This window comes from Oncorhynchus masou, chromosome 26 (genome assembly GCF_036934945.1).
Source record: "Oncorhynchus masou masou isolate Uvic2021 chromosome 26, UVic_Omas_1.1, whole genome shotgun sequence".
Taxonomy (NCBI): Eukaryota; Metazoa; Chordata; class Actinopteri; order Salmoniformes; family Salmonidae; genus Oncorhynchus; species Oncorhynchus masou.
The window spans coordinates 19,193,673-19,215,415 of record NC_088237.1 but is presented as its reverse complement, the minus strand read 5'-3'; the positions used below and the strand labels follow the sequence as shown (position 1 = coordinate 19,215,415).

Genomic DNA, 21,743 nt, shown 5'->3' with positions numbered 1-21,743 from the left:
GTACTGGGCCGTTTGCATGACCCTATGTAGTGCCTTACAGTCAGATGCCGAGCAGTTGCCATACCAGGCGGTGATGCAACTGTTCAGGATGCTCTCGATGGTGTAGCTGTAGAACCTTTTGAGGATCTGGGGACCCATGCCAAATCTTTTCAGTCTCCTGAGGGGGAAAAGGTGTTGTTGTGCCCTCTTCACGACTGTCTTGGTAGGTTAAGACCATGATAGTTTGTTGGTGATGTGGACACCAAGGAACTTGAAACTCTCGGCCCACTCCACTACACCTGTATCTATGTTAATGGGGGTGTGTTCGGCCAGCCTTTTCCTGTAGTCCATGATCAGCTCCTTTGTCTTGCTCACATTGAGAGAGAGGTTGTTGTCCTGGCACCACACTGCCAGTTCTCTGACCTCCTACCTATAGGCCGTCTCATCATTGTCGGTGAGCAGGCCTACCACTGCTGTGTCGTCAGCAAACTTAATGATGGTGCTTGAGTCATGTTTGGCCACGCAGTCGTGGGTGAACAGGGAATACAGGAGGGGACTAAGTACACACCCCTGAGGGGCCCCAGTGTTACGGGTCAGCGTGGCAAACGTATGGTTGCCTACTCTTACCACCTGAGGGCGGCCCGTCAGGAAGTCCAGGATCCAGTTGCAGAGGGAGGTGTTTTGTCCCAGTGTCCTTAACTTAGTGATGAGCATTGTGAGCACTATGGTGTTGAACTCTGAGCTGTAGTCAATGAACAGAATTCTCACATTGATGTTCCTTTTGTCCAGGTGAGAAAGGGCAGTGTGGAGTGCGATTGCATCATCTGTAGATCTGTTGGGACGGGATGTGAATTGGAGGGGGTCTAGGATGTCCGGGAGGATGCTGTTGATGTGAGCCATGACCATCCTTTCAAAGCACTTCATTGCTACCGACGTGAGTGCCACGGAGCGGTAATCATTTAGGCAGGTTACCTTCGCTTCCTTGGGCACAAGGACTATGTGGTCTGCTTTAAACATGTCGGTATTACAGACTCGGTCAGGGAGAGGTTGAAAATGTCAGTGAAGACACTTGACAGTTGTTCTGCGCATGCTTTGAGTACGCGTCCTGGTAATCCTTCTGGCCCAGCGGCTTTGTAAATGTTGACCTGTTTAAAGGTTTTGTTCACATCGGCTACCAAGAGCGTTATCACAAGAGTGTGCAAAGCTGTCATCGAGGCAAAGGGTGGCTACTTTGAACAATCTCGAATATAAAATATATATTTGATTTGTTTAACACTTTTGGTTATTACATGATTCCATATGTGTTATTTCATAGTTTTGATGTCTTCACTACTATTCTACAATGTAGAAAATAGTACAAATGAAGAAAAACCCTTGAATGAGTAGGTGTTTCCAAACTTTTGACTGATACTGTATGTGCTGACATATCACCAAGCAGAGCGTGGTGGAATGCGAATGCGCCTCAACCAATGAAAACATGTGGTTCAGGCCTGACCCCACCCACAACCGACCCCGCCCCGTTCCACGTGCCATGGCGAGGGGTACTCAGAATTTTCAGGACTTTTTGGTAAGTAAAAATATATTCCCATTCAAAATCCTATTTTCCCTTAACCTAACCTAAACCTCAAACCCTAACCCTAACTCCTAACCTAACCGTAACCCTGGCCTTAGCCCCAAACACTAAACCTAACCGTTAAGCCTAAAATAGCAATTGAAGAAATTCAGAACATGAACAAAGTCCTGACTTTTCAAAAAGTTTCTTGTTTTCCTACCTTGTTAGGACATTCTGGTTCTGATTAGGTAGGAATACATGTACACAAACTCACAACCTCCCGTCTTGTTTGAGTGTGTTTACAGGCTTCTAATCTCTCCTCACTGTCTTGCCATGATCTGGTTGTTTGGGTTTGGTAGATATGACCGTCCTGGGTCGAAACAGAGACAGAAAACAAACCGCTGACAGAAACAGAGAGAGAGAGAGAGAGAGAGAGAGAGAGAGAGAGAGAGAGAGAAAAGAGAGAAAGTACTTATATAACCTCATATCGTCCCACGTCTCAATGCTTGTTTACCCAACTCTCCCTCATATCACACGACACACAGACGTTCCTACAACGTTAGGTCATGTTGTATTGTGATATATCCTAATGTTTAGAATATCAACATTTAAAAGCTTAAAACACATTCTGAGGATGCTTTTGTAGCCTAGATAGAGTCAAGTCCAAACTAAGTTAACTAGGTGTAGCCCACTGGGTTACTAGATAAGCCAGTGATATTATGGGGGAGGATGACAGACAGACACCTCTGATTACAGTGGGCTCACACAGAGGAGACAGACTGACCGGCTGCAAACATACAAGCTCCTAGATACTGTAATACTGCCACAGACACTGCTATTGTGGGCTTAACACTCATACACAAAGTTATAGTTACCCACAGTCAGACAGTCTCTGTGTGTCTATGTCTTTGTGTCTGTGTCTCCAGTGTAAAGGTTCTGTTGTCACACTCATCTCACTCACTTTCCCTGCTCTCTGGGCCTGCTGATTGCAATAGAATAGGCGCTCTGCTTCAAAAGGCGTCGGGCGAACTGCTTGTGGAGACGGCAGAGATAGACATTCCACAGGCAGTCTGGAAACGCTCGCTGCATCTCTAATGTCCATCTACACACTGTGAATCAGTCATGTCCATTCACACCTTTATCAGCACACACTTTTTGAGACTTCCACACCATCATTAGCCCAGTGCTGAATCCATGTCAACATTTCCTTTGTAATCTGGATCACAGGAAAGGCAGCTTTTTATCTACCCAGACAGAGCAATCCCAGCACAGGAAGTGGGACAGAGAAAGGTGATATCCCTCATCACTATGCTAATGACTGATACACAAAACGCATGCATGCACACAGACAGTCAGATATGCAGGCAGAAACACAGACACACACACACACACAGACATACACACTCACCACGTGGTTAGATCTGTCCCTGACAGGGCGGTAGCCGGGCGCAGGGACACACTGCTCGGCGTGCCCGTTGCAGAAGCAGCTGCCCTTCACAATAAGGTCATAAATGGCGAAGTGCTGGGTGAGTGGGGCACCAACGGTGGGATCTTTGGCTTGGCAGGGACAGGATTGGCACTCCAGCAGACGTATACGCACGTTGGTCACCCTCAGCTGCTCCTGGCCTGCCACCCCATACGGGTCAAGAGATTCCCATTGGGGGAGGGCACGGTAGATCACCTGTCAATCAACCAATCCAACAGTCAGTCAAAATGATACGAGTTAGTGGCACTATGTTATTATGCAAGACTTGGTGACAATGCAGCTTCTTTTCTGCACCTCTCTCTCTGTCTCTCCTTCTTTCTCCCTCTCTGAGTCGTGCATCCCTAAATTGATGATCCCTCCATATTACCCTCCAGCCCAAGCACAACTGCCATCACCCTGGTGACTGCTCCTATGGCAACCTGCTTACACTGCTGCTGTTGTTGAGGGTGAATTATGTTCCTGAGAGGGCTGTGTGTTTCTGCCACAGATATCACTGGGGCAGAAGTGTGTTTCTGCCACAGATATCACTGGGGCAGAAGTGTGTTTCTGCCACAGATATCACTGGGGCAGAAGTGTGTTTCTGCCACAGATATCACTGGGGCAGAAGTGTGTTTCTGCCACAGATATCACTGGGGCAGAAGTGTGTTTCTGCCACAGATATCACTGGGGCAGAAGTGTGTTTCTGCCACAGATATCACTGGGGCAGAAGTGTGTTTCTGCCACAGATATCACTGGGGCAGAAGTGTGTTTCTGCCACAGATATCACTGGGGCAGAAGTGTGTTTCTGCCACAGATATCACTGGGGCAGAAGTGTGTTTCTTTACAAGTGTGTTTTCTTTTTTTTGTGTGTGTCATTACAGAGTCAACATGCACTACATCAGAGATCATCAACCATAGTCATTACTGATGCACTACATCACGGAACATCAACTAGAGTCATTACAGAGTCAACATGCACTACATCAGAGATCATCAACCATAGTCATTACTGATGCACTACATCAGGTATCATCAACTAGAATCATATCACTGGGGCAGAAGTGTGTTTGTTTAAGGGGAGTTAGCTGTCATTTAGGCAAGTGTGTGATGCTGGGAGGGAGTGTTATTGGAGGAGAGTATGCATTTTTTTATTTCACCTTTATTTAACCAGGTAGGCTAGTTGAGAACAAGTTCTCATTTGCAACTGCGACCTGGCCAAGATAAAGCAAAGCAGTTCGACACATGCAACAACACAGAGTTACACATGGAATAAACAAAACATACAATCAATAATACAGTGCAAAAGTCTATATACAGCATGTGCAAATGAGGTAGGATAAGAGAGGGAAGGCAATAAATAGGCCATGAAGGTGAAGTAATTACAATATAGCAATTAAACACTGGAATGGTAGAATGTACAGAAGATGAATGTGCATGTACAGGTGCAGTGATCTGTGAGCTGCCCTGACAGCTGGTGCTTAAAGCTAGTCCAGCTTTAGTGATTTTTGCAGTTCATTCCAGTCATTGGCAGCAGAGAACTGGAAGGAGAGGCGGCCAAAGAAAGAATTGGTTTTGGGGGTGACCAGTGAGATATACCTAATGGAGTGCGTGCTACGGGTGGGTGCTGCTATGGTGACCAGTGAGCTGAGATAAGGCGGGGCTTTACCTACCAGAGACTTGTAGATGACCTGGAGCCAGTGGGTTTGGAGATGAATATGAAGCGAGGGCCAGCCAACGAGAGCATACAGGTCGCAGTGGTGGGTAGTGTATGGGGCTTTGGTGACAAAACGGATGGCACTGTGATAGACTGCATCCAATTTGTTGAGTAGAGTGTTGGAGGCTATTTTGTAAATGACATCGCCGAAGTCGAGGATCGGTAGGATGGTCAGTTTTACAAGGGTATGTTTGGCAGCATGAGTGAAGGATGCTTTGTTGCAAAATAGGAAGCCGATTCTAGATTTAATTTTGGATTGGAGATGTTTAATGTGAGTCTGGAAGGAGAGTTTACAGACACCTAGGTATTTGTAGTTGTCCACATATTCTAAGTCAGAACCGTCCAGAGTAGTGATGCTGGACGGGCGGGCAGGTGCGGGCAGCGATCGGTTGAAGAGAATGCATTTAGTTTTACTAGCATTTAAGAGCAGTTGGAGGCCACGGAAGGAGAGTTGTATGGCATTGAAGCTCATCTGGAGGTTAGTTAACACAGTGTCCAAAGAAGGGCCAGAGGTATACAGAATGGTGTCATCTGCGTAGAGGTGGATCAGAGAATCACCAGCAGCAAGAGCGACATCATTGATGTATACAGAGAAGTATCCCTGACATAGATACCATTGGGTGAGGGGTGTGTGTGTGTTTTTTGGGGGGTTGACTGTGTGAGTCGAACCCATGCTGTGTCCCCATTGGCTGTATGGCTGGCCTGGGGTGTGATGGGAGGAGCACTATTAAGTTCCCTGTTGTTGGAATAGGTCACAGAGTCACGGCATTGTGTTCGCAATTAAGGGAACACAACAAATAGGGCAAGGGGCGCCAGTCCGCGGGAGAGGAGGACGAGACAAAGAGCGGGCGAGAGATGCAGCCCCACATAACTTAGCCCTGGACAAAGGCTCTGCGATAGCCCGGCGACACCGCAGCAACACTGTCCCACACACACACACCACACACAAACACATCCCCAATGGACAATCCCAAACTCCACACACAACATCCAATGAACATTCCCAACTACACACACACTTACCCAATCAACATTCCCAAACCCTGCAAAGATTCCACAAGAGGCCTTCTGTATGCTCCAGCTGCAGGCAGTGGGCACAGACTTCATGCAACCCACACAACGAATGCAAACTCTAACACACATACAAACAAACAAATTAAGAATCTCATTCAAGTTCTTCGTGCATACGAAATGTCAAGTCATTGTCTGGGTATGCTCTCTCTGTCAAACTATAGAAACAGAGAGAGCAGTCCCACAGAAACCTTAGTTAGGGGGAGCATGTGGCTTTTCTACGCTCATAATCTTTTCTTCCTGTTACAGTCTGAAAAACAGTGTAAGTCTGGCTTTAACAGCCGTAATTCCATCAAAGCGCTGTGGACTGTATTCTGGTAAACAGGAACAATGGGCATTGATGGAGGGAGAGGGCAAGAGAGAGAGAGAGAGAGAGAGAGATCGCGAGAGGAGGGGGATGGGCCGTCTCGCCTGCAGGACCAACTTCCATCAGGGCAAAGGGCACTTCCTCCCTGACAGACAGAGAGAGAGAGAGGTGTGTGTGGGGCTCTGGTTGGACGGCTCCCTCCCTAAGTAGATCACAGTCTCTATAACACCGAAACACACATTCTTCCAGCCCAGCTGACCTCATAAATAACACAAGGAGCCCTGAGCTCTCCAACAACCTCTTCAGTTAGTACCTGAACAAGCCTCCCAGGGTTTCCCCCATTCAGATGAACATGTTCAGCTCTCAGCACAAGAGATGACATGCTTTTTAATGTTCATCAGATAAAGGAGGGGGGAAGCTGGGAATACCTGCTCCCTCACAGTATCGCTCCAAGCTAAGACACACCTCCTCCCCCTCCCTCCTTCTTGCTATCCATCACAGCTAAACACTTATCTGATTGCAGGAGCCCAAATACTTAACACTGACTAAACACACACACGGGTGTATATACACACAAACACATACACACAGTCACCTTCTCGACACATAACTGTCACTCCAGTTAAGCTCAAACATTCAATATGTAAACACACAGTCACACAGACACAAACACACAGTCACACAGACACAAACACACAGTCACACAGACACAAACACACAGTCACACAGACACAAACACACAGTCACACAGACACAAACACACAGTCACACAGACACAAACACACAGTCACACAGAGATGCACTTGACATATTGAGCTTGTAGGTGAAAGCCTGACAGGGTAGGCATATTCGCGTGTGCACCTTGCCCTCTGTATAGACATAAACACACGGAGCACAACTCTCAGCTCCCATGGTAAAGTACACACACAGTTCTGTACATGCCTTGCTGTCATCACCTCAGACAGGCCACAGACAATTGAGCTGTCAGCATTATGTCAGCATTATGATTTAAGTTAATGATGAACATCACAAGATAAATATAGTAGCCATAGCGATAGAGAGAGTGGAGGATGGTTTAGTATAGCAGGCTCTGTTTTGAGGAGCTGAAAGGACACTGGAGTCTGGACCCCTCCCCTGACCTCAGGGTCAACAGACAGGGGTTAGAGGGTAAAGGTCATGCTACTATCACAGTGTCTCGATTCCCTAACACACAAAAACATTCACACACACACATGCATTGCACGCACATCACAACATGACTCAAGTATCTTATATTAGCTGGGTCCCTCAAATAAACACATACACACTTTCACATGCTCACATTTGCATGGACACACACACACACACACCACTCACAGGGGAAGACTGCTTTTGGATGTACGATACAGCGGATCATAAAAGATTACAGGATAACATGTAGGCAATACAACCAGGGAAAAGCCTGTGGAGCAGTACCATTACAGAGTCAACATGCACTACATCAGGGATCATCAACTAGAGTCATTACAGAGTCAACATGCACTACATCAGGGATCATCAACTAGAGTCATTACAGAGTCAACATGCACTACATCAGGGATCATCAACTAGAGTCATTACAACATGCACTACATCAGAGATCATCAACTAGAGTCAACATGCAACCACATCAGGGATCATCAACTAGAGTCATTACAGAGTCAACATGCACTACATCAGGGATCAACATGCACTACATCAACTAGAGTCATTACAGGGTCAACATGCACTACATCAGGGATCATCAACTAGAGTCATTACAGAGTCAACATGCACAACATCAGGGATCATCAACTAGAGTCATTACAGGGATCATCAACTAGAGTCATTACAGAGTCAACATGCACTACATCAGGGATCATCAACTGAGAGTCATAGAGTCATTACACTACATCAGGGATCATCAACCAGAGTCATCAACATGCACTACATCAGGGATCATCAACTAGAGTCATTACAGAGTCAACATGCACTACATCAGGGATCATCAACTAGAGTCATTACAGAGTCAACATGGGATCACTACATCAGGGATCATCAACTAGAGTCATTACAGAGTCAACATGCACTACATCAGGGATCATCAACATCAAGAGTCATTACAGAGTCAACATGCACTACAGAGTCAACATGGGATCATCAACTAGAGTCATTACAGAGTCAACATGGGGATCATCAACTAGAGTCATTACAGAGTCAACATGCACTACATCAGGGATCATCACATCATTACAGAGTCAACATGCACTACATCAGGAATCATCAACTAGATCATTACAGAGTCATGCACTACATCAGGAATCATCAACTAGAGTCATCAGAGTCAACATGCAGTCATACATCAGGGATCATCAACTAGAGTCATTACAGAGTCAACATGCACTACATCAGGGATCATCAACTAGAGTCATTACAGAGTCAACATGCACTACATCAGGGATCATCAGAGATCATCAACTAGAGTCAACTAGAGTCATTACAGAGTCAACATGCACTACATCAGGGATCATCAACTAGAGTCATTACAGAGTCAACATGCACTACATCAGGGATCATCAACTAGAGTCATTACAGAGTCAACATGCACTACATCAGGATCATCAACTAGAGTCATTACAGAGTCAACATGCACTAGATCAGGGATCATCAACTAGAGTCATTACAGAGTCAACATGCACTACATCAGGGATCATCAACTAGAGTCATTACAGAGATCAACTAGAGTCAACAGAGTCAACACTACATCAGGGATCATCAACACATTACAGAGAGTCATTACAGAGTCAACATGCACTACATCAGGGATCATCAACTAGAGTCATTACAGAGTCAACATGCACTACATCAGGGATCATCAACTAGAGTCATTACAGAGTCAACATGCACTACATCAGGGATCATCAACATTACAGAGTCATTACAGGGGATCATCAACTGAGTCAACATGCACTACATCAGGGATCATCAACTAGAGTCATTACAGAGTCAACATGCACTACATCAGGGATCATCAACTAGGATCATCAACAAGATCATCAACAGGGAGAGTCATTACAGAGTCAACATGCACTACATCAGGGATCATCAACAACTAGAACATGCACTCATTACAGAGACAACATGCACTACATCAGGGATCATCAACCAGAGTCATTACAGAGTCAACATGCACTACATCAGGGATCATCAACTAGAGTCATTACAGAGTCAACATGCACTACATCAGGGATCATCAACTAGAGTCATTACAGAGTCAACATGCACTATCATCAGGGATCATCAACTGCAGAGTCATTACAGAGTCAACATGCACTACATCAGGGATCATCAACTAGAGTCATTACAGAGTCAACATGCACTACATCAGGGATCATCAACTAGAGTCATTACAGAGTCAACATGCACTACATCAGGGATCATCAACTAGAGTCATTACAGAGTCAACATGCACTACATCAGGGATCATCAACTATAGAGAGTCATTACAGAGTCAACATGCACTACATCAGGGATGATCAACTAGAGTCATTACAGGGTCAACATGCACTACATCAGGGATCATCAACTAGAGTCATTACAGAGTCAACATGCACTACATCAGGGATGATCAACTAGAGTCATTACAGGGTCAACATGCACTACATCAGAGATCATCAACATCATTACAGGGAGTCAACATGCACTACATCAGGGATCATCAACTAGAGTCATTACAGAGTCAACATGCACTACATTTGGGATCATCAACTAGAGTCATTACAGAGTCAACATGCACTAGATCAGGGATCATCAACTAGAGTCATTACAGAGTCAAAATGCACTACATCAGGGATCATCAACTCATTACAGAGTCAACATGCACTACATCAGGGATCATCAACTAGAGTCATTACAGAGTCAACATGCACTACATCAGGGATCATCAACTAGAGTCATTACAGAGTCAACATGCACTGCACATCAGGGATCATCAACTAGAGTCATTACAGAGTCAACATGCACTACATCAGGGATCATCAACTAGAGTCATTACAGAGTCAACATGCACTACATCAGGGATCATCAACTAGAGTCATTACAGAGTCAACATGCACTAGATCAGGGATCATCAACTAGAGTCATTACAGAGTCAACATGCACTACATCAGGGATCATCAACTAGAGTCATTACAGAGTCAACATGCACTACATCAGAGATCATCAACTAGAGTCAACTAGAGTCACTATTACAGAGTCATTACAGGGTCAACATGCACTACATCAGGGATCATCAACTAGAGTCATTACAGAGTCAACATGCACTACATCAGGGATCATCAACTAGAGTCATTACAGAGTCAACATGCACTACATCAGGGATCATCAACTGCAGAGTCATTACAGAGTCAACATGCACTACAGGGATCATCAACTAGGGTCATCAGAGTCAACATGCACTACATTTGGGATGCATTACAGAGTCAACATGCACTACATCAGGGATGAACAACAAGAGTCATTACAGGGTCAACATGCACTACATTTGGGATCACCAACTAGAGTCATTACAGAGTCAACATGCACTAGATCAGGGATCATCAACTAAAGTCATTACAGAGTCAAAATGCACTACATCAGAGATCATCAACTAGAGTCATTACAGAGTCAACATGCACTACATCAGAGATCATCAACTAGAGCCATTACAGAGCCAACATGCACTACATCAGAGATCATCAACTCGAGTCATTACAGAGTCAACATGCACTACAGCAGGGATCATCAACTAGAGTCATTACAGAGACAACATGCACTACATCAGGGATCATCAACCAGAGTCATTACAGAGTCAACATACACTACATCAGGGATGATCAACATGTCATTACAGAGTCAACATGCACTACATCAGGGATCATCAACTAGAGTCATTACAGGGTCAACATGCACTACATCAGGGATCATCAACTAGAGTCATTACAGGGATGATCAACATGCACTGCATACATTTGGGATCATCAACTAGAGTCATTACAGAGTCAACATGCACTACATCAGGGATCATCAACTAGAGTCATTACAGAGTCAAAATGCACTACATCAGAGATCATCAACTAGAGTCAACATGCACTACATCAGGGATCATCAACTAGAGTCATTACAGAGTCAACATGCACTACATCAGGGATCATCAACTATGAGTCATTACAGGGTCAACATGCACTACATCAGGGATCATCAACTAGAGTCATTACAGAGTCAACATGCACTATCAGGGATCATCAACTAGAGTCATTACAGAGTCAACATGCACTACATCAGGGATGAACAACAAGAGTCGTTACAGGGTCAACATGCACTCAATTTGGGATCACCAACTAGAGTCATTACAGAGTCAACATGCACTAGATCAGGAATCATCAACTAGATTCATTACAGAGACAACATGCAGTAGATCAGGGATCATCAACCAGAGTCATTACAGAGTCAACATACACTACATCAGGGATCATCAACTAGAGTCATTACAGAGTCAACATGCACTACATCAGGGATCATCAACTATAGTCATTACAGAGTCAACATGCACTATATCAGGGATCATCAACTAGAGTCATTACAGAGTCAACATGCACTACATCAGGGATCATCAACTAGAGTCATTACAGGGTCAACATGCACTACATCAGGGATCATCAACTAGAGTCATTACAGAGTCAACATGCACTAGATCAGGGATCATCAACAAGAGTCCTTACAGAGTCAACATGCACTAGATCAGGAATCATCAACTAGATTAATTACAGAGAAAACATGCAGTAGATCAGGGATCATCAACCAGAGTCATTACAGAGTCAACATGCACTACATCAGGGATCATCAACTAGAGTCATTACAGAGTCAACATGCACTACATCAGGGATCATCAACTAGAGTCATTACAGAGTCAACATGCACTACATCAGGGATGATCAACTAGAGTCATTACAGGGTCAACATGCACTACATTTGGGATCATCAACTAGAGTCATTACAGAGTCAACATGCACTAGATCAGGGATCATCAACAAGAGTCATTACAGAGTCAACATGCACTAGATCAGGAATCATCAACTAGATTCATTACAGAGACAACATGCAGTAGATCAGGGATCATCAACCAGAGTCATTACAGAGTCAACATACACTACATCAGGGATCATCAACTAGAGTCATTACAGAGTCAACATGCACTACATCAGGGATCATCAACTATAGTCATTACAGAGTCAACATGCACTATATCAGGGATCATCAACTAGAGTCATTACAGAGTCAACATGCACTACATCAGGGATCATCAACTAGAGTCATTACAGAGTCAACATGCACTACATCAGGGATCATCAACTAGAGTCATTACAGAGTCAACATGCACTACATCAGGGATCATCAACAAGAGTCATTACAGAGTCAACATGCACTAGATCAGGAATCATCAACTAGATTCATTACAGAGAAAACATGCACTAGATCAGGGATCATCAACCAGAGTCATTACAGAGTCAACATGCACTACATCAGGGATCATCAACTAGAGCCATTACAGAGTCAACATGCACTACATCAGAGATCATCAACTAGAGTCATTACAGAGTCAACATGCACTACATCAGGGATCATCAACTAGAGTCATTACAGAGTCAACATGCACTACATCAGGGATCATCAACTAGAGTCATTACAGAGTCAACATGCACTACATCAGGGATGATCAACTAGAGTCATTACCGGGTCAACATGCACTACATCAGGGATGATCAACTCAGGGTCAACATGCACTACATCAGGGATCATCAACTAGAGTCATTACAGAGTCAACATGCACTACATCAGGGATGATCAACTAGAGTCATTACAGGGTCAACATGCACTACATCAGAGACCATCAACTAGAGTCAACATGCACTACATCAGGGATGATCAACAAGAGTCATTACAGGGTCAACATGCACTACATTTGGGATCATCAACTAGAGTCATTACAGAGTCAACATGCACTACATCAGGGATCATCAACTAGAGTCATTACAGAGTCAAAATGCACTACATCAGAGATCATCAACTAGAGTCAACATGCACTACATCAGGGATCATCAACTATAGTCATTACAGAGTCAACATGCACTACATCAGGGATCATCAACTAGAGTCATTACAGAGTCAACATGCACTACATCAGGGATCATCAACTGAGAGTCATTACAGAGTCAACATGCACTACATCAGGGATGAACAACAAGAGTCATTACAGGGTCAACATGCACTACATTTGGGATCATCAACTAGAGTCATTACAGAGTCAACATGCACTAGATCAGGGATCATCAACAAGAGTCCTTACAGAGTCAACATGCACTAGATCAGGAATCATCAACTAGATTCATTACAGAGACAACATGCAGTAGATCATGGATCATCAACCAGAGTCATTACAGAGTCAACATACACTCCATCAGGGATCATCAACTAGAGTCATTACAGAGTCAACATGCACTACATCAGGGATCATCAACTATAGTCATTACAGAGTCAACATGCACTATATCAGGGATCATCAACTAGAGCCATTACAGAGTCAACATGCACTACATCAGGGATCATCAACTAGAGTCATTACAGAGTCAACATGCACTACATCAGAGATCATCAACTAGAGTCATTACAGAGTCAACATGCACTAGATCAGGGATCATCAACAAGAGTCCTTACAGAGTCAACATGCACTAGATCAGGAATCATCAACTAGATTAATTACAGAGAAAACATGCAGTAGATCAGGGATCATCAACCAGAGTCATTACAGAGTCAACATGCACTACATCAGGGATCATCAACTAGAGCCATTACAGAGTCAACATGCACTACATCAGAGATCATCAACTAGAGCCATTACAGAGCCAACATGCACTACATCAGAGATCATCAACTCGAGTCATTACAGAGTCAACATGCACTACATCAGGGATCATCAACTAGAGTCATTACAGAGTCAACATGCACTACATCAGGGATCATCAACTAGAGTCATTACAGAGTCAACATGCACTACATCAGGGATGATCAACTAGAGTCATTACCGGGTCAACATGCACTACATCAGGGATGATCAACTAGAGTCATTACAGGGTCAACATGCACTAGATCAGGGATCATCAACTAGAGTCATTACAGAGTCAACATGCACTACATCAGGGATGATCAACTAGAGTCATTACAGGGTCAACATGCACTACATCAGAGACCATCAACTAGAGTCAACATGCACTACATCAGGGATGATCAACAAGAGTCATTACAGGGTCAACATGCACTACATTTGGGATCATCAACTAGAGTCATTACAGAGTCAACATGCACTACATCAGGGATCATCAACTAGAGTCATTACAGAGTCAACATGCACTACATCAGGGATCATCAACTAGAGTCATTACAGAGTCAACATGCACTACATCAGGGATCATCAACTGAGAGTCATTACAGAGTCAACATGCACTACATCAGGGATGAACAACAAGAGTCATTACAGGGTCAACATGCACTACATTTGGGATCACCAACTAGAGTCATTACAGAGTCAACATGCACTAGATCAGGGATCATCAACTAAAGTCATTACAGAGTCAAAATGCACTACATCAGAGATCATCAACTAGAGTCATTACAGAGTCAACATGCACTACATCAGAGATCATCAACTAGAGCCATTACAGAGCCAACATGCACTACATCAGAGATCATCAACTCGAGTCATTACAGAGTCATCATGCACTACATCAGAGATCATCAACTCGAGTCATTACAGAGTCATCATGCACTACATCAGAGATCATCAACTATAGTCATTACAGAGTCAACATGCACTATATCAGAGATCATCAACTAGAGCCATTACAGAGTCAACATGCACTACATCAGGGATCATCAACTAGAGTCATTACAGGGTCAACATGCACTACATCAGAGATCATCAACTAGAGTCAACATGCACTACATCAGGGATGATCAACAAGAGTCATTACAGGGTCAACATGCACTACATTTGGGATCATCAACTAGAGTCATTACAGAGTCAACATGCACTAGATCAGGGATCATCAACTAAAGTCATTACAGAGTCAAAATGCACTACATCAGAGATCATCAACTAGAGTCAACATGCACTACATCAGGGATCATCAACTATAGTCATTACAGAGTCAACATAAACTACATCAGGGATCATCAACTAGAGTCATTACAGGGTCAACATGCACTACATCAGGGATCATCAACTAGAGTCATTACAGAGTCAACATGCACTACATCAGGGATCATCAACTGAGAGTTATTACAGAGTCAACATGCACTACATCAGGGATCATCAACATGCACTCAGGGATCATTAACTAGAGTCATTACAGAGTCAACATGCACTAGATCAGGGATCATCAACTAAAGTCATTACAGAGTCAAAATGCACTACATAAGAGATCATCAACTAGAGTCAACATGCACTACATCAGGGATCATCAACTATAGTCATTACAGAGTCAACATGCACTACATCAGAGATCATCAACTAGAGCCATTACAGAGCCAACATGCACTACATCAGAGATCATCAACTCGAGTCATTACAGAGTCAACATGCACTACATCAGGGATCATCAACTAGAGTCATTACAGAGTCAACATGCACTACATCAGGGATCATCAACTAGAGTCATTACAGAGTCAACATGCACTACATCAGGGATGATCAACTAGAGTCATTACAGGGTCAACATGCACTACATCAGGGATGATCAACTAGAGTCATTACAGGGTCAACATGCACTACATCAGGGATCATCAACTAGAGTCATTACAGAGTCAACATGCACTACATTTGGGATCATCAACTAGAGTCATTACAGAGTCAACATGCACTAGATCAGGGATCATCAACAAGAGTCAACATGCACTACATCAGGGATGATCAACTAGAGTCATTACAGGGTCAACATGCACTACATCAGAGACCATCAACTAGAGTCAACATGCACTACATCAGGGATGATCAACAAGAGTCATTACAGGGTCAACATGCACTACATTTGGGAACATCAACTAGAGTCATTACAGAGTCAACATGCACTAGATCAGGGATCATCAACTAGAGTCATTACAGAGTCAAAATGCACTACATCAGAGATCATCAACTAGAGTCAAAATGCACTACATCAGGGATCATCAACTATAGTCATTACAGAGTCAACATGCACTACATCAGGGATCATCAACTAGAGTCATTACAGGGTCAACATGCACTACATCAGGGATCATCAACTAGAGTCATTACAGAGTCAACATGCACTACATCAGGGATCATCAACTGAGAGTCATTACAGAGTCAACATGCACTACATCAGGGATGAACAACAAGAGTCATTACAGGGTCAACATGCACTACATTTGGGATCACCAACTAGAGTCATTACAGAGTCAACATGCACTAGATCAGGGATCATCAACTAAAGTCATTACAGAGTCAAAATGCACTACATCAGAGATCATCAACTAGAGTCAACATGCACTACATCAGGGATCATCAACTAGAGTCATTACAGAGTCAACATGCACTAGATCAGGGATCATCAACTAGAGTCATTACAGAGTCAACATGCACTACATCAGAGATCATCAACTAGAGCCATTACATAGCCCACATGCACTACATCAGAGATCATCAACTCGAGTCATTACAGAGTCAACATGCACTACATCAGGGATCATCAACTAGAGTCATTACAGAGTCAACATGCACTACATCAGGGATCATCAACTAGAGTCATTACAGAGTCAACATGCACTACATCAGGGATCATCAACTAGAGTCATTACAGAGTCAACATGCACTACATCAGGGATCATCAACTAGAGTCATTACAGGGTCAACATGCACTACATCAGGGATCATCAACTAGAGTCATTACAGAGTCAACATGCACTACATCAGGGATCATCAACTAGAGTCATTACAGAGTCAACATGCACTACATCAGGGATCATCAACCAGAGTCATTACAGAGTCAACATACACTACATCAGGGATCATCAACTAGAGTCATTACAGAGTCAACATGCACTACATCAGGGATCATCAACTATAGTCATTACAGAGTCAACATGCACTATGTCAGGGATCATCAACTAGAGCCATTACAGAGTCAACATGCACTACATCAGGGATCATCAACTAGAGTCATTACAGAGTCAACATGCACTACATCAGAGATCATCAACTAGAGTCATTACAGAGTCAACATGCACTAGATCAGGGATCATCAACAAGAGTCCTTACAGAGTCAACATGCACTAGATCAGGAATCATCAACTAGATTCATTACAGAGTCAACATGCACTAGATCAGGGATCATCAACCAGAGTCATTACAGAGTCAACATGCACTACATCAGGGATCATCAACTAGAGTCATTACAGAGTCAACATGCACTACATCAGGGATGATCAACTAGAGTCATTACCGGGTCAACATGCACTACATCAGGGATGATCAACTAGAGTCATTACAGGGTCAACATGCACTACATTTGGGATCATCAACTAGAGTCATTACAGAGTCAACATGCACTAGATCAGGGATCATCAACAAGAGTCCTTACAGAGTCAACATGCACTAGATCAGGAATCATCAACTAGATTCATTACAGAGACAACATGCAGTACATCAGGGATCATCAACTAGAGTCATTACAGAGTCAACATGCACTACATCAGGGATCATCAACTAGAGTCATTACAGAGTCAACATGCACTACATCAGGGATCATCAACTATAGTCATTACAGAGTCAACATGCACTATATCAGGGATCATCAACTAGAGCCATTACAGAGTCAACATGCACTACATCAGGGATCATCAACTAGAGTCATTACAGAGTCAACATGCACTACATCAGAGATCATCAACTAGAGTCATTACAGAGTCAACATGCACTACATAGATCAGGGATCATCAACTAGAGTCATTACAGAGTCAACATGCACTACATCAGGGATCATCAACTAGAGTCATTACAGAGACAACATGCACTACATCAGGGATCATCAACCAGAGTCATTACAGAGTCAACATGCACTACATCAGGGATCATCAACTAGAGTCATTACAGAGTCAACATGCACTACATCAGGGATCATCAACTAGAGTCATTACAGAGCACAACATGCAGGGACATCAAGATCATCAACAGAGTCAACATGCACTACATCAGGGATCATCAACTATAGTCATTACAGGGTCAACATGCACTACATCAGGGATCATCAACTAGAGTCATTACAGAGTCAACATGCACTACATCAGGGATCATCAACTAGAGTCATTACAGAGTCAACATGCACTACATCAGGGATCATCAACTAGATGAGTCAACATGCACTAGATCAGGGATCATCAACAAGAGTCATTACAGAGTCAACATGCACTACATCAGGGATCATCAACTAGAGTCATTACAGAGTCAACATGCACTACATCAGGGATGATCAACTAGAGTCATTACAGGGTCAACATGCACTACATCAGGGATGATCAACTAGAGTCATTACAGAGTCAACATGCACTAGATCAGGGATCATCAACTAGAGTCATTACAGAGTCAACATGCACTAGATCAGGAATCATCAACATCAGATCATTACAGAGTCAACATGCACTACATCAGGGATCATCAACTAGAGTCATTACAGAGTCAACATGCACTACATCAGGGATCATCAACTAGAGTCATTACAGAGTCAACATGCACTACATCAGGGATCATCAACTAGAGTCATTACAGAGTCAACATGCACTACATCAGGGATGATCAACTAGAGTCATTACAGGGTCAACATGCACTACATTTGGGATCATCAACTAGAGTCATTACAGAGTCAACATGCACTAGATCAGGGATCATCAACAAGAGTCCTTACAGAGTCAACATGCACTAGATCAGGGATCATCAACTAGAGTCATTACAGAGTCAACATGCACTAGATCAGGGATCATCAACCAGAGTCATTACAGAGTCAACATACACTCCATCAGGGATCATCAACTAGAGTCATTACAGAGTCAACATGCACTACATCAGGGATCATCAACTATAGTCATTACAGAGTCAACATGCACTATATCAGGGATCATCAACTAGAGCCATTACAGAGTCAACATGCACTACATCAGGGATCATCAACTAGAGTCATTACAGAGTCAACATGCACTACATCAGAGATCATCAACTAGAGTCATTACAGAGTCAACATGCACTAGATCAGGGATCATCAACAAGAGTCCTTACAGAGTCAACATGCACTAGATCAGGAATCATCAACTAGATTAATTACAGAGAAAACATGCAGTAGATCAGGGATCATCAACCAGAGTCATTACAGAGTCAACATACACTACATCAGGGATCATCAACTAGAGTCATTACAGAGTCAACATGCACTACATCAGGGATCATCAACTAGAGCCATTACAGAGTCAACATGCATTACATCAGAGATCATCAACTAGAGTCAACATGCACTACATCAGGGATGATCAACTAGAGTCATTACAGGGTCAACATGCACTACATCAGGGATCATCAACTAGAGTCATTACAGAGTCAACATGCACTAGATCAGGGATCATCAACAAGAGTCCTTACAGAGTCAACATGCACTAGATCAGGAATCATCAACTAGATTCATTACAGAGTCCACATCACAGAGTCAACATCAGGAATCATCAACTCAGAGTCATTACAGAGTCACATGCATGATCACATCAACTAGAGTCATTACAGAGTCAACATGCACTAGATCAGAGATCATCAACCAGAGTCATTACATAGTCAACATGCACTACATCACGGATCATCAAGTAGAGTCATTACAGTCAACATGCACTTGATCAGAGATCATCAACCATAGGCATTACTGATGCACTACATCAGGGATCATCAACTAGAGTCATTACAGAGTCAACATGCACTAGATCAGGGATCATCAACTAGAGTCATTACAGAGTCAACATGCACTACATCAGGGATCATCAACTAGAGTCCTTACAGAGTCAACATGCATTAGATCAGGAATCATCAACTAGAGTCATTACAGAGTCAACATGCACTAGATCAGGGATCATCAAACAGAGTCATTACAGAGTCAACATGCACTACATCGGGGATCATCAACTAGAGTCATTACAGAGTCAACATGCACTACATTTGGGATCATCAACTAGAGTCATTACAGAGTCAACATGCACTAGATCAGGGATCATCAACTGGAGCCCTTACAGAGTCAACATGCACTAGATCAGGAATCATCAACTAGAGTCATTACAGAGTCAACATGCACTAGATCAGGGATCATCAACCAGAGTCATTACAGAGTCAACATGCACTACATCAGAGATCATCAACCATAGTCATTACTGATGCACTACATCAGGGATCATCAACTAGAGTCAACATGCACTACATCAGGGATCATCAACTCGAGTCATTACAGAGTCAACATGCACTAGATCAGGGATCATCAACTCGAGTCATTACAGAGTCATCGTGCACTAGATCAGGGATCATCAACTCGAGTCATTACAGAGTCAACATGCACTAGATCAGGGATCATCAACTAGAGTCATTACAGAGTCAACATGCACTAGATCAGGGATCATCAACTCGAGAGTCAGAGTACAGAGTCAACATGCACTACAGATCATGGGATCATCAACTAGATTCATTACAGAGTCAACATGCACTAGATCAGGGATCATCAACTAGAGTCATTACAGAGTCATCGTGCACTACATCAGGGATGATCAACTCGAGTCATTACAGAGTCAACATGCACTACATCAGAGATCATCAACTAGATTCAGCCGCGGCACATTATTTTCTGAAGCGGATGATCGGGGGGCTGGATTATAATTGGAAATAATTTGTAGACGGCAAATGAACCGCTAGAAGCCCAAACAGATATAATGTTTGATTAAAACAATCATTTAAATCCTTGCTTAGATTTGTTTATGATCACGTGTCTCTCTATTATGAGTGTGAATACTTGGGAACAGATTTCCTAAATGAAAATTATTTGGAGCTGATTACCTGGTGTTTTTACAGTCTTTTATGTCCAACAAAAAAACAACAACAACAACATTTTTTTTTTTTATTCTCAGAAAATTTGGGCGGTGCAAATAAAACCACCAAATTGGTCCCGTGGGCTGCCAGTTGGGGAACCCTGCACTACATGATCTCCCTGCACTGTGTACTGTTTGCTCTGCCTTGGTAGGAGCTGAAACCACTCACACACTCTTTCAGTTAGACATCAAGGAGCTGCCAGGAACCCTTTCATGCCACATAATCCCCACCCCCACCTGATAACCATCCTTCCCTAGTAATAACACTATCCTCCGAAGTGCTGCTGCTGTCTTGGGCTCTATGGACTACCCAGGGTGTAGAGAACTGTAGAGAGGTTAGGGTGTGCAGACTGGAGTTCCAGCCCAGCACTAACACACCTGACTAAACTCATCACGGTTTTGATTAGTACCTGTATTTAGATTAGAGACCCATGATTCAGACACACAG

General features: G+C 43.2%; 1 protein-coding gene across 1 annotated transcript in view; it reads right to left on the bottom strand.

Moving 5' to 3' along the window:
• Positions 1-21,743, bottom strand: part of LOC135514973 (netrin-4-like) — a 41,028-nt gene that overhangs the window by 17,225 nt on the left and 2,060 nt on the right. The window contains exon 3 of the mRNA XM_064938739.1: positions 2,940-3,212. Coding sequence (XP_064794811.1) covers positions 2,940-3,212 — 273 coding nt within the window. The remainder of the gene's footprint in view (positions 1-2,939; positions 3,213-21,743) is intronic.